General features: G+C 37.9%; 1 protein-coding gene across 5 annotated transcripts in view; it reads left to right on the top strand.

Annotated features, from left to right (window-relative positions):
* PIK3R1 (phosphoinositide-3-kinase regulatory subunit 1) overlaps positions 1-12,892 on the top strand; it is a 57,244-nt gene extending 44,352 nt beyond the window's left edge. For all 5 annotated transcript variants that reach the window (XM_009272463.1, XM_009272467.2, XM_009272464.1 and 2 more), the window contains 9 exons: positions 1,774-1,876; positions 2,559-2,657; positions 2,783-2,963; positions 3,440-3,565; positions 4,609-4,751; positions 5,026-5,202; positions 5,297-5,365; positions 7,719-7,889; positions 8,348-12,892. In XM_009272463.1, the coding sequence (XP_009270738.1) occupies positions 1,774-1,876; positions 2,559-2,657; positions 2,783-2,963; positions 3,440-3,565; positions 4,609-4,751; positions 5,026-5,202; positions 5,297-5,365; positions 7,719-7,889; positions 8,348-8,537 (1,259 nt within the window). In that variant the 3' untranslated portion in view covers positions 8,538-12,892. The remainder of the gene's footprint in view (positions 1-1,773; positions 1,877-2,558; positions 2,658-2,782; positions 2,964-3,439; positions 3,566-4,608; positions 4,752-5,025; positions 5,203-5,296; positions 5,366-7,718; positions 7,890-8,347) is intronic.
* The last annotated feature ends 2,656 nt before the right edge of the window (positions 12,893-15,548 follow it).

Below are 15,548 nucleotides of genomic sequence, written 5' to 3'. Positions count from 1 at the left end.
AGGGAGGCGGGTGAGGAGAGCCCACTCGCTCCTTTTGTTTGTAATAGCAGGTTTATATTGCAGTACTGCTAAATGTAGATTCTTTCTGAAACTGAAATTGTTTTAAGATTAATGTAGAACAAAATGATGAAACAGGAGTGGTCTGGTGACATTATTTTGACATGATTGGCTGAGGATTATGATGTAATAGGTTACAGTGCAGCCCCTTATAGGTTTTAAAATGAATTCCAAGACACCATTACAAAAGGAGCCTGAGTCTTTTCTTGTATCTGAGCTTACTCAGTGAAACTCATACAAATGTACAATACTGTTTGGAATATGGAAGAACTGGATATAGAATATCCTAAGACAGATATAAATTGTGGCACAGACTTGATGTTTTACATAGAAATGGATCCACCAGGTAAAACTGCAGTCTTATTATGGAAGACTTAATTAATTTTGGTCTTTACAATAGCTGCTGAAAAATTCTTAGTGGATATGTAGGATTTCTTTACTTTGTCATTGATACAAATAGTTTTTAATTTTCCTTTTTTTCATAAATTAGAATTAAATTGTGGTTTAGTGCATGGTTATAGTAATTAGAATCATAATCTGTAGAAATACCTGTCTGCTTACTTAATTGAATTTTTACTGAAATGACCTGTTTCTGTTTTTATTATATTCTGCCAGACGTAGTTCTAGTTCTGCTATTATATCATAAAAATTTTGTATTCCTTTTACAATTATTTTTGCTATCTCTATTCCACAATGTGACTAAAAGGAGATGCTGTAATAACACTTTTATCTCCTGAAACAGTGATTATGAATCAGTTTTGGATTTTAGATTTTAAAATCTAGCAATATTAATTGAATACCTCATATTGCATCATTTTTTCATATCATATAAAAATATAATGCTATCTTGATATTCACTGCAACTTTAAAAACATCGTCTTTTGTAGCCGGTCATAATATATAGGGCAGGGACATTCGTAAGAAATGATGTACTTACTGGAGAACTAAAAGAGCTGGGTTGATCTTTAATCCTGATTCCAATGTAGTCCCCCTTGCTACTAAGTCAGGAGTGCTGCAGTATCTTCTCTGGCACCCACTGGTGTACATATGCAGCTTTGACATTGAGAAGAGGGGGATGTGGTTTTTAATCAGTCCTGGCATTTGGAACACAATTTATTCTGTAGAATACTAAGATTAACACAAGGGATATTTGGGTCACAGATGGGTTTCTTAGAGTGTTTTTTTGGCAAATCATTGCACAGAATGCTGAGGATCACAAAAACCCAATTCTTCTCCTTAAAATATACAGTATTGCTGTGGGTTTGCATGTTTTATTACTCGGCTTCTAGGTAAGGAAGCAGCAACATTCCTCTAAGATCATTACATAGGAGGAAAAAAAAATTTTACATTTTTTATTATTTATATTCACCTGAAGATAGTGGAAGAAGGTAAATGCAAACTTCAGAATTTTTTGTTCTCAAATGCTTTCTTCACAGGGGGTGGAGATGAGTATGGTGTTATATTTTGCTTAAAATATATTATTGCAAGAGTAACATACTTTTTTGAAACAGTACATCTTTGTTTTTGAATTATATTGTTTTCAGTAAAATATCTTGATTCCTCTAATGTCTTTTAAAGACTGTTAGTGATGGAAAACTCTATTTTGTAACTATTTTTTTTTTTTCTCATTCATGTAATATTGTGTAATTTCAAGGAATATATGGTCAGGTTTTCAATGAGTTATAATCAACTTTTTTTTTCCCCTGTCATCTGCAGCACTGCCTCCTAAGCCACCAAAACCTAATACTGTAACTAACAACGGCATGAATAACAACATGTCATTACAAGATGCTGAATGGTACTGGGGAGATATCTCAAGGTAAATCAGCTCAATACATGTATTTCTTATGTTTGGCTTTATGTTCTTGCTATGCTATTCTGTGTGTATGTATTATGCTTAAGTATAGAAAAATTATAGGTCTAAGAGCCATTTTTAGGATATTTTCCAACAGAAACATTAACGGTTGGTTTTATTCCAAACATGACTAAAAAGTTACTGGCAGTCAGTTAGAATGTCGTATGTGAAATGATTGTTCTGTTACTTTAATACAGCTCTGTGAAACACTAGCATGAAAGGACAACACCAAGAAATAAGTATTTTCTTCTTGTCTTTCACCCAGAACCTCAGCTGTAGGCACAATAGTTAACAAGCCAGACTAACAAGTGCCATATATTAGCAACATTTTTAACTGTACTATATATAGGTGCATTAGACCGGCACTGGCTGCTCCGATTGTGCAGGCTTGTATGAACAAGCAGAAAGACCTTTGCATTAATATAATTTTGTCCAGCAGTGAGAGGACATAGGATATACCATTTTTATATCACAGTTGTTCTCCAGCAATGTTAAATAAGATATTAAATAACTGTATTTATTAATACGGAGACCAAGAAGGCTTGTAAAAACCACCTATTTTAAAACAGAAGAATTTAGAGCACAGTGAGAGGATAAATGAGTGAGAAGTAGCTGGAATAATGGGTTACTTTTGCTTTCATTTTAGAGAAGAAGTAAATGAGAAGCTTCGAGACACTGCTGATGGTACCTTTTTGGTACGAGATGCTTCAACCAAAATGCATGGGGACTACACACTTACACTAAGGTAAGATTAGTTACGCTAGGTCTGTAATACTTGACAGTAAAATGCAATACTGCATTTAAAATACAGTGTTCTTTAGGAAATAGTACTTGAAGTATGCCTAACTTTTCAACAAACTTTATTTGCAGGAAAGGAGGAAATAACAAATTAATCAAAATATTTCATCGAGATGGAAAATACGGCTTTTCTGACCCATTAACTTTCAACTCTGTGGTCGAGCTGATCAACCACTACCGGAATGAATCTCTAGCCCAGTATAATCCTAAATTGGATGTAAAATTACTGTATCCGGTATCTAAGTACCAGCAGGTAATTTGGTCTATTTTCTTTGTGTTTCACTTAAATACAGAGAAATTACTGCAGAGTGGGGAGTCATTTATCATTAAGAACTTCAGCTCTGTTAGTATTTGAAAAAATAAAGTGGGTATAAAAATGTATATTTTTGTTTAAAACCAACTCCACAGTTTGCATATAAATAATTAAAACTTTAAATACTGCAGATACGTTATTAAGAAATAAACTTCCGTTAATAAATATCCCACTCATTAATGATGAGATATATAATTTTCAGTATAAAGCTGAACACTTGCAATGCAAAATTGCTTTTTGTCATTAATTTCTCATTTGCATATTATGCATCTAGTATATTATATCTCCATATTGATGAAAGAGGAGTCACATTTACCATGTAACTATCTAGGCATTTTTAAGCAGTTTTATCCTGAAAATTTGTGCAATATAATTGTTTCTTTACAAAGTATCTTTCCTTCTGCTCGTCATTCCAGGATCAAGTTGTAAAAGAGGATAGCATTGAAGCAGTGGGAAAGAAATTACATGAATATAATACGCAGTTCCAAGAAAAAAGCCGAGAATATGACAGACTCTATGAAGACTACACAAGAACATCTCAGGTGAGCTAGATTTGAAGGGAGAGTGGAAGATTTCTGTAGATTTAGAAGAGTATTATTGTAAATTCATACTGCCATCTTTGTCCATCCTCCTCCCCCTCCCTTCCGCCACCACTACCATTGCCCAAAAGAGGAAACATATCTGATGTGCTTGCTCAGTGTAGTAGAATCGCTTACTCATGTTTGAACAGTCACCACCTGTAACCTAACCCACCCTGTGCCCAAGTCTGACACCTGCATCCAAAGCAAGCACAGAACTATCTTGATTTACCAACGCTTCCGCATACTGACCTCATCAAGCCGAGTTATGGTTTTCAAGACACATTTGCAGGGAAGCATTGTATTTTATTACTAGTTTTTGAAGGGTCTGGTTTCTCCTATGCAGGGTAGAGAGATGACGTGTGTAGATACAGTGCAGGAATGAAAAGCTGCCTCTATCCTTCTTTCAACTTAATCAATTATTAGCCAAGTCTTGAAGTGCCAGTGAATTAGTGCTGTTTTACAGACCCAGAAGACTGCTTCTTAAAATGTGCAGGAAATACACCTAAAAATAATTGAAGAAAGGTGGAGAAGTGCAGGCAACTTGAACTAATGACTTAAAAGACTTAGCTATTGACTAGCTGTGTAGGGACAGGAGGATGGACTAGACGACCTCTTGAGTCCTGTGTAGGCCAGTATCTTACACTTTTATTTCAGAAAGCCAGATGTGTCTCTAAGGTCATTGGTTGGTACAAAGGGCAAAGTGCATTGCCATAAGGCTCTAATTATCACAAATAAAACTTATTTATACAAAACAAAGATCATAGCTAGCTCTCTGCCTAGCAGATTTTCTTTCTTTGAAAACCTCATCATGGAAAGCATCATCATGGTAGCCTTTTGCACAGGCCTGTTCTCTCTGTGTTTCAAGGCTCTGCAGACAGAATGTGTTCTGGTAAAGAGATACTGAAGTCTTCTGTTGCGATGTACTGAAGTGTTTCTGTGATACAAGCCAATAAATCATCCCCTCTGTCTGATAACAACTGTAATAACAATTATTTTATTTTCAGGAAATTCAAATGAAAAGAACAGCTATTGAAGCATTTAATGAAACAATAAAAATATTTGAAGAGCAGTGTCAGACCCAAGAAAGATACAGTAAGGAATACATTGAAAAATTTAAACGGGAGGGAAATGAAAAAGAAATACAAAGGTCAGTATTTGTATTTGCATTTCAAATTGTATGATTTTGAAGAAAGAAACAATAAGTATAGATCTGCCTAAAACTAAAGCAAGATGGCAAGTTTAAAATTGTTCAGTTGCAAGCAAAGCAAGCCTCAAATGAGGTAGATGTGAACTTGCAAAATGTATAAGCTACATCTAGAGAAATAATCTGTTCTCTTAAGTGTCTACACCGCTAAATAGCAGATTATAAAGTTATGAATAAGACATCATCAGAGTGTAACCTACCACATTATTCCATTTAGAATTATGCACAACTATGAAAAACTGAAGTCTCGAATAAGTGAAATTGTGGACAGCAGGCGTAGATTAGAAGAGGATTTAAAGAAGCAAGCAGCTGAATATAGAGAGATAGACAAGCGTATGAACAGCATTAAGCCAGACCTCATACAGCTGAGGAAGACAAGAGATCAGTACTTGATGTGAGTATGATTATGAATTAATTTTTTAAGATTTTTTTAATTGGTATCCACCTTCTGTGACTAACAATTAATTTTATTTGCAATTATTGTCCAGGTGGCTGACTCAAAAAGGTGTTCGGCAAAAGAAGCTAAATGAATGGCTTGGAAATGAAAATACAGAAGAGTGAGTATTAAAAGATTTAAATATTTCTGGTATTTCAAATCGTCTTACGCAAAAGTGAGATAAAGCGTATTTAATTCCTGGACCACACAGAGGAAATCTCAAGCCTAGGTCTCCAGTAACAGTGCACACTGTTAACACATGGTAGCCTACATCATGCAAGTATTAGAAAGGACTCTGTCTCACGTCCTACTCTCCATTATTCAGGAAAGTGCATATAATCAAGTTACTATATCAAAGCACTGGAATTTAGCCTGTGTCTTTATTCTTACCAGCAAAATAAAGATCGTAAGGTGTTAGTATCTTACAGAGATGCCATATGGATGGATAAATTGTTCAGAAGGTCTCTTAGGCATGGGCAGGCTTTTTCCAGATTTCAAGTGTTGGTACTATGGTGCTATCTAGTATAGTGGTACCCACATCGGTATATCACATTGCTGTTGGAGATGCTAAACTTGTATATGCTGAAGAGTGGTCCTTCTCTGGTTTTGTGGTCTGGTTAATTTGTCTGGGAAATGGCAGGATAGTGTTCTGTCATTTCAGCAATTCAGTTTACTATAGGTTCTGACAGGGGCTTGGCTAATGAATACATTTCACTTCATTCCTGGGAAGAAAGCAAAAAGCACCTGGGTGGTGTGTATGTAGACCAAATTTAAACAAAAGCAAGCCACAAAATAATATCAATAGTGTAGTAACAGTGAAGAATGAACAAATAGAAAAACAAAGTTGTCTGAGTAATATTCGTATCAACATTTTCTGCCTATGTAGTTTCCTGTGCACGCCTTTTACACTGCCTGGCTAAACATAAAGCAAAAGCAGCAGACTGACAATGACTGCTTTGTGGATTTACATTCTAGCCTTGTCCACATCTATTTTAATTTGGCTTGGTTTATTGAGTCTCCTACTGTTATCCTGGAAATTGTGCATCTCTGCTGTGGCTGCACTACTAGAAGCAGAGGATAAAAATGGCATACATGTTTTAAAGCCATGTTGTTCACTCAGTCTTAGCACAGCTTAAAGATGGTATGATGGAGAATATGTAGGCACCTGTTTCCAGTAGTACTCTCATCACTTAAACGGTAGACAAAGAACAATGCCAGGCCATACTTTTAACGTAGCATCAAAATAGTAAGTGAAACTGTTTAAAGAAAATCTTCCTTTTCTCTCACTCTGTGACTCTCCTTGCCAGTGAGTCTGGTAAGTGCTCAGGTTTCTGCTGAAAAAGTAAACTTTCAGAATATGACTTTAGAAAAAAAGTTGTAATGCAGAAAAAAACAATATAATGAGCAGCAGGAAAAACAGGAATCACTTTCTCTAGGTGCTGGTTGAAAATAGATCCACTGCTGAATGCATTTGAACATCATGCAGGACAAAGGAGTACGATGGGATAAGGGACCTAGAGAGAGTGTCAACTGAAACAAAAGAACCCTTCTTCTTTCTGAAAAATTGAATTCTGTGTGAGCTTGCTGATTTCTGTAGACTGCTTTGAGAATCTTCAGAAAGACGGAACTGTGGATGAGTGGGAGGTCATGTTTTCTTAGACATTAAAAACCTATTACAGAGAGAATAAATACATTAGCCAAACACAGACTGATTGCAAGCTGAGCAGGAGAGGCAGGGCCCACCAGTGCAGGCTGCTGGTGGAGTGGGGAGCTCTGGAACTGCAGAATACCAAAGTGGTGTCCACACAGCTGAACCAGAGACATCTTCTTTCATGGTGGGCTTTAGCTTGGAAGGTTCTCTGTAACTCTGAATCAGCTTTATAGTTGGTGGCTGTTCTGGTAGAGAAGGCCCTATATTATGTGTTCTTCTTATAATCTGGTTATAAGGAGAGAGAGAAAGCACTCTACTATTCCACCCTTTCCAAAAAGCCATCTCCCCAATAAATAATTAATCTGTCTACCTGTACAACTGCTCATAGCTTTCCTAAGCAGCAGCTGTAGTTGATATATTGCATGATTTTCCATTGACCAAGTGTTCTGATCTTTGGAAATGAAGCTGACTCAGAGGGTATTGATTTCATTGGGCTTGCTATTTACCAAAACAGTGAGCAACGGTAGAAGTATTGAATTGCTCACAGCAGATTCTGAAAGATAACACAGCATCCTTTTATATTCTTATTCAGATTTACATGAGTGTTTTTAAAAGAAACAAGAACCAGAACTTAGATTTTATTTTTATTCAGTGGTTTAAATGGTGCACTATTACATGGTTTACATCCCGGGTTTTACCAGGGAGGCATCCTACTAGCCACTGACTTTTTTGTTTTTCTTCAAGTAATATGAAACAGGGACTACGTGATTCATGGATTTTGCTCTGCTATGTGTTTCACAAGCATTTTGTCCTATTTCAACAGCCAATACTCTATGGTAGAAGATGATGAGGACTTGCCCCATCATGATGAGAGAACGTGGAATGTGGGAAATATCAATAGAAGCCAAGCTGAAAATCTGCTGCGGGGAAAGCGAGATGGAACATTCCTTGTTCGAGAGAGCAGCAAACAAGGCTGCTATGCCTGCTCTGTTGTGTACGTACCCTAATTTGTGAATGATGTAACCAACATTTGATGCACCTACCTTGAGCCAGGGGCAGATAGACACTTGCATATGCATGGATCCCATTGGACCTTTGGGCTTAGAAGCAGACCGACAAGTCCTGAGGCCATCCTTATTGCTGCTCCAGTTCCTACACAGCTCAAACCTGTGCCACTCCCACAGATAAGCCTCACACAGAAGAAGAGAAACCAAAGCATGGATACAGTCCTTTATGTGCAGCTGCTAAGTCCTGCCTATCTCCTGCCTCCCTAAGCTAACACAGTATCTGGGAATTTGGGTTAAACCTAGGCTTTTACCATTATCCCACCATAGAAGACAGGAATTCTATGTAGTGACTAGCATCTTAAGATTGATTGCCAATACCTTATTTTCTAGCTTAACTTTACTGTACTGACAAACTAAAAACTGGTTGCTTTTTTTTCCTCTTTAGGGTGGATGGAGAAGTAAAGCACTGTGTGATAAACAAAACACCTACTGGGTATGGATTTGCAGAGCCATATAACTTGTACAACTCACTCAAAGAACTGGTGCTACATTATCAACACACATCACTTGTGCAGCACAATGACTCTCTCAATGTCACACTAGCCTACCCAGTATATGCACAGCAGAGGCGATGAAGATCTTAATACCCTGGGTTATTTGGTTTTTTTCTAAAGAAAAGATCTGACAACATTAAGGCCTCTGGAGAGAGAAGGCTCCTTTCAGTCTTACTCAAGAATTTGAGCTGCAGTATCAAAGCTGTCTGTCTTCAGATGGGACTAGAGCTTTCCTTCACAACTGCAGTGGGAGAGATCACAGTATTAAGCTGTGAACGTATGTTTCTAATCTGAAGTGCTTTTGTTTTTTTAATTAAGAAAAGAAATACACAAGAGAGAAAAATCCTAACCTGATCTCCCTGCAGGGACATAGAGGCCTTTAACCATGGTGCTTGTTTACGACCACTTCTGAAGCTTTACCAGCTAGAACATTGGATTCTCCAGACACAAGGTGTAAGAGGTCTTTGTCATTCGGTTATTGGAATTTCGTGGTCACGACCTGGCTTGGATTTGGTGTTGCTGCACTCAGTGGATCCAGACACACAGCATTGTGGATTTTTTGGTTTCTAGTGAATGATATGTAGCAGAATGGCACTTTCTTTTCTAAGGACACTTTAAAAGGACTTCAGTTACAGTATCTTGTTCAGAGTAATTGTAATAGCAAAGTGCCAGGAAGTGTTTTGTTTAGATGTTTAAAAATCCTGTTTTAAGAATATATTTAAGACTGAAGAAAACAGGACTTGCAATGGCATACAGTATATAATAATGTACATAGTATGGGATGACTAACTATCATTGATGGAAACTATCAATACCAAACTGCTTCTCTTTTCCCTTTTCTGTTTGCTGAAAGCTGAATTCTTAGACCGTGCTATGCAATACTGAATTTTCTTTAGGCTGTAGTCTTCTCTCAAGCATATCTACAGGTTAAGCTTGTTTTTCTCTCTTGTTTCCTTGTCTTCTTTTTTCTTTCTTTCTTTTGCCTGAGAACATTTTTCCTGATGATTTTTTTTTGTTATTCATTTTGTTGTTTGTTTTTTTTTTTTAATGTACAGGAAGCCAGGAAGAGTTGGCTTCAGAATTAAAACTATGAAATATTTTACAATTTTCTTTGTATAGAATATTGAGCTACTAGCTCGAAGTTTAAAAAGTTCGTAATTTTTTTTTGACTAAGTATTTTGTTGGGCAGTGCCTGATAAGCTTCAAAGCTGCTTTATTCAATAAAAAATATATGAACATTACAAAATATCACTGAGTCCAACAATATTGTTTCAGAGATATCTTTAGAATATGGTACCACGCTATGTTTGCTTCTTGAAGCATTTTGAACTTCTATCATGATTGTCTTTGTATTTGGAAGACAAAAAATTGTGTATCCTTCTCTGAGAGTGACTGCAGAAAAAACAGGGGAAATTTGGCTACTGGGGTAGATAGTTTGGATTTCAGAATGAATCCACTTCATAGTAAATAAATTACTTCTTGACCTACTGTGGCAGAATTTTTGTCAGCATGTAAAGGTATTTTCATTTCATTTTAAGGAATTTTCTCTAATCTGTTGCCTAGGTTTGTTTTTTGTATTAGTATTGTGAAAAAAAAGCTCCCACCTTTATTGAGAACGTTTGGATACAACGTAGGGCTAATTAAGACTGGAAAATGTCTGTTTTGAAAATGATTAGTCTATCATATTTAACATTTTGGATTTATTTTCCTAAGTTTGTAGGCTGAGGCAGTATCAAAGTGAACACTTCTATAATTTCAGGCACCAGAGACTTTCAGAATTACGGTTTCCTTAAAGGAAACAAATACATTAATCCCACTAGAGAAAACTTACTAGGAATTGTGGGATAATTCATTGTGCGTGGTTTGCAATGGTTATTTATTGTCCTGACCACTGAGGAAATTCACACATTACAAATTGATAAAGTAATGAAGTTCAGAGAAATCTTGGAAAAGTTTTGACTAAGTGAACATATGAATTTATTCTTCCCCCAAGATGCAAACGCAAGACCCATTACTATTAAAGGGAGTTGCACACACAATCAAAAGAGTAAGACCCATGGAGTTCTCTCATAATGGCTCTGTTTTAGAGATACATGTGTTTTAATTCAAAGTATGCAGTGCTTATTAAGCTATGGGAAATAATAAAAAATTTGCCAGTCTCCAGTAGTTTTTATATTATCTTTTAATTTTTACATAATTCCTTCATTTCTGAGGCTGTAAGGCTTTTGATTTTATTTTGATTTTTGCTCTTTTTTTTTTCGGTGGGTTGTTTTCACTTTCCTATAGATGTATTTTCTTACTAGAATTTATATCAGGAAACAAGATTCAAACAGCTTTAATGTTTCGGGGTAGTCACCACTTACAAAATTAGTCTGAATATTTTTTCTGAATAGAAGTTTAGTCTTCATCCCTTCCCTTCCTCATTCCACACTCTTTTCAGGCCTGTAGGACCATGTAAATTTGGTTTACTAATAACTGGTTTTTACTGTGACAAGCACCAACAATTACTCTAGCATGCCAGTTATACTACTGGGCTTGAAGTTACAAATTAGTTCGATATACAACAATTTAACGCTTGTAGCAATCCAAGATATTCTTTGGACATATATTAATTTTTGGATGTTAAGTATTTTAAGAGTAAAATTGTATTTTTTTCTCTATAAGCAAAATATATGTAATCTGAATTGATGTTTCACATAGCATTTGTCAAGAAATTTTATCGTAGTTAAGGCATTTGGATCTAATTTTCCTCATGTTAAGAAAACCTCTGCTATGTCAGCGGGCCATATCCTTAGCATGCCCAGCCCATTATGGGATATCATTTGTTCCTGTCATGCTGTACAACTTCTCTTCATCTGTGGTTGTAGCAGAGAAAAAAATAGTGTGTGTGCAAATTTGGCACTTGCTTTTCTTGCACAAGCAACAGTGAGAAATAAGCACTATATTGTGAGAATGAGAGCTTAGGGCTTCCTAAGGGGAAGTTCTGCCTACATAGGGTCTGTGCAATTTGCAAGGATCATTTACACCCTCAGATTGGCATGAGTGGGTTTTCTTTGGTACTTACATGTTGTGTGGCCTCTGCATTTCCCTCCCTTCTTAACGCACAGAGCTATATCCTGCCAAAGGATATATTCACTGCAGAGTTGTTTGTCCTTAATGTACCATATTGTTCACTCCAGTTTTGATTTGATCTCAGACTCATATATACAGAAAAAAAGCATGTGGATATAAATGAAGAAACATGGTGCTTTTCTGTATTTCTATTGACACATAGTTTTTCCATCTACTGTGATTCAAGGGTGGGATTTGTTTTGTTATGTTTTTTTGGTTTGGGGATTTTTTTGTTTTATTTTAAATCCGTGAGTTATGCTGCACTGCAGCAGCACTTTCACAAGGCCTTTGAAAGGTATGAGACATAACACAGAGAACCAAAAACCACAAGCAAAATTAGGAGTTTCTGATTTCCTTAAGTTGAAATTGGAATTTGCAGGTTTGGGGATATGTAATATGTGTGCCCACTTACTGTGTTTATGTATGAATAGATCCCAGTATAGGTGCATTTTCACCAAACATGATCATTTTGCTTAATTCAGTAAGTGATATCATTAACTTTGTTTAAAGACACACACACATGCACACTAGACCTTTGTGGGTGCAGCACGTTTTCAAATACAGTTAGAAAACTGAGTTTCTGTGTTGTTGGATATTTTTTTTTTTTTTTTTAAAAAAGCTTGTCTGTATGGTTCAGTTATCTAAGAAATCTTGTCAAGCAATCTGTAAAACCAAATCTTCAGATTTTCTTTTTGGTGTCAACTGTTCTGTAGTGAAGAAATGGCTTTGTCTTGTAATTGGCAATGAAATAATAATGCTTGGGAAAACATTCAGATGCTTCTAATGGGGAAAACTTCTGCCGATTTTCACACAGTGCTTTTGCTATGCATGGTATTAAGTTGGGAAAGTGAATCCTGATACTATTTTTTTTCAGGGTCACTTTAGAAATGGGCAGCTCAAAGCACAATGCCTCCCATGGGACAAGGTTCCAAAATGTAACATTTTATGTAGAATCATGTTGTATTTACTGCAGCTGGAGACTAAACTGGACTGTGGGAGTTGGTAACATTACATTGCACTTGTCCTAATGAGACTGCATTAGCTGCCCAAGATGCTGCTATTTTTTTTTTATTCTTGTTTTTAAAAATAAAGCTCTGTTCTGTTAAATGTCTTTTAAAACATTAAGATTACTTTGTTTTAAAATGGTCTTTGAGGAGGTAGAGGGTAAAGTGGGTTGTAAATTGCCTTTACAAGGCAACAATGAAAACGAGCCTCCTTGAAGTTTTGTTTAAGCTATAGAGTTGATGGAGCTGTGTCTTGTTTTTAAGTTGCTTTAAAAATTGTAATAAGTCTTCAAGCAGAATAAAGGTTGTTTTGAAACTGCATTTGAGTTGTTGAGGCTTCAGTAAGGACTGAGATGTCTATTTACCAGCATCCTTGGCCAACTCTTCCTGTCTGTATGTGGCCTACTTTGAAAATGAGACCCAAATGCTCATATTGTGAGAGGGAACTAGGGAGCAAATAACTTCAGCTGACTTGCAGCCATCCTATGTATTGAACTGGATGGAGTAGTTGAGTAGCTCCAAAATAGTCTCGTGTCAAAATGATAGTTCTGCTTATCTCATACTCTTGCAAAAGCAGTACAGTACTCATGATCTGTGATCTGCCTTTTACACTGCAGATGAAGTTCTGGTGGTTCTGAAATCAGTATGAGTTTTGTCACTGATTTCCATGAAGCCAACCTGTCAGCCTTTGTAGCTAGAAGTTATTTACCAGTTCCATGGCTGCATCTAATTGTGAAAACCAATGTGAGAATGAAGAGGGAGGAAGTCAGGGGGGATTGGGCAGACTGATCCTGAGCATTGTTTCTTCCCCTCATTATTGGTATGTGGTGTCTGACTTCTTCGAGCCCATCCCTATCTTGCCCCAGGAGAGGTCCTCTGGGGAAGTCAGCCAGCCACTCTGGAAGCAGAAAGAGATTCCTATTCCTGTTCTGTCCAAGGTTTCTATTCCAAAATCTGCCCACATTTTGCTCTCAGTAGTCAATACCCCCTGACTGAGGTAGCACAGGCTTGAAATAATTATTAATAATCACAACATTGTCACTGGCCCTTAGATGTTCTTATAAGAAACGTAGACTAAAGGCTATTACCATATTTTTGCCTACTTAATAGAAAGTGGGGCTAGATGTCCGATGAACATATCTGTTGCAGTTTTTCTCAGTTAGTGAGCAGATTAAACAGACACTGAGTTTGTCTCGTTCCTGCTCCCTGAACCGATGCTGAACACCACAAACTCTTCTGCAGCCTTAGAGCTCACATCTAAAAATGTTAGCTAGGTCATGAGTCACGCATTGTCCCTCATCAGCTATTGAGAGAAATTATGACTGGCTGATCATAAACTGCAGAAATCTATGGACCGGCAGATGTCTTGCCTGTATCATATGTTGTATAGAAATCACTCTTGGCAGACTGGAAAAATAGTTTGCAAAAACTAAAATATTCTATTTTTGCTATCTGCAGACAAACACCCCCACATTCCCTCTCTGCTTGCTTGCTGAGGCTTGATGGTCATTTTTCATAGGGAATATGAAAAACTGCTTAAATCTATCTTTGTGCAGCTACAAGTGGGTGTGATATTTTTAAAGGCTTGGGAATTCTCGTCATGGGGGTTTTTTTCTCCCCAAGCCGCTTGGCTTGGGCGAAGTCATGTGCAAGTAACTTCACACAAGTCCCTTTGTCTGAGCCGTGACGCCAAAAAGGGAAGAGGAGATTTTAAAGCTTCTCACTGTTGCCTTCTTCAGGCTTCACTGAAGGGACAGGTGGTGTCTCCTCCCCTCAGACCTCAGCCTCCAGCACCTCACCCCACCCCACACCCAGCACCCAGGCTTCCCCGCCTCCCAGGGGGGAGCTTCCTTAAGCCAACCCACCGGGCCCACTGTAGATCACACGCCAGTGCTGATCAGCTGGCCAGTGAGCAAGGGGGGCTTTGGCAGGTGGAGGTCCCTGTAAAGCAAACAGGCCAAGCAGGGGGCAGGCACAGCCCGAGTGGGTGCCTGTGGACAGCTTTGCACGGACAAACACAGGCACTCCCATGGCTGCAGGCAGAGGCAACCAGGCACAAAATGGCAGGGGTGAGGAGAGCCTTGTGGCACAGACCTGCCAAGGCCCTGGGCTGCCCCTTGCTGCCCATAACGGCCTCCTGCACAGGTGGCCCTCCCTTACGCCACGGGGAAGAGCCCCTCTTGTTCACAGAGGGACCCTTTTGAGATGATTATGTTTAGGATACACCTAACATTTACCCCAGGGGCCCAACACTCCATGGAGGCCCTCGTTTAGAAGGTGGAAACTGAGGAAATGGCAAAAAGTGAGGTCCTGCCAGCATCCCTGGCTGGAAAGAAGGCTAAAAATAAGCAGTTCTGCTTTCCCTGCAGGACGGCATGTGGGGGAGCAGGGTCAGACACGCTTCCCGTCAGACACGGGCTGTACAAAAGGCACTAGGCCTTTCCTGTTGCCTCTGAAACAACAAAAAGCGTGAACCGTGGGAGCATTGCTGAGGACATGGTTCTGGTCTCTCTTCTTTTTTAATCCCTTTGAGGACCTATGTCCTCAAATACATAGACTACCAAAAATAGAAACTCTGTAGGGACCTTCTGGGTAAACAGATATCAATTGATCAGCCACTATTCAAACTTTGGATAATCTTTGCAGGGACCAGCACTTTAACCTCTGAACAGCAATCAGATAACCAGAAACATCCCGACAATTCTTTGAAAAAGCAGGTTTTTATCCATGGCTGCGCCAGGCCCTGTTTCCTGCCAGAACACCATTGCAAGGACACTTCTTGTTGTGCCGTTCTTTCCTTTACGAAGAAATTACCTTTGCATACTAAAAAAGAAGGCATTTAGGTCACTGATTTAAATGTGCAAATATTGACAGGAGAAAAAATTAACAGGTAGCACACAAAAGGATGTAAAACCTGCCATCCTCAGGTCTTTGGACAAACAATATTGACAAAACTGGACATGAATATAGTTAATTC

This window comes from Aptenodytes forsteri, unplaced genomic scaffold, assembly GCF_000699145.1.
Source record: "Aptenodytes forsteri isolate BGI_AS27 unplaced genomic scaffold, ASM69914v1 Scaffold92, whole genome shotgun sequence".
Classification (NCBI taxonomy): Eukaryota; Metazoa; Chordata; class Aves; order Sphenisciformes; family Spheniscidae; genus Aptenodytes; species Aptenodytes forsteri.
The sequence above is the reverse complement of the archived record's forward strand: the minus strand, read 5'-3'. Positions and strand labels throughout refer to the sequence as shown.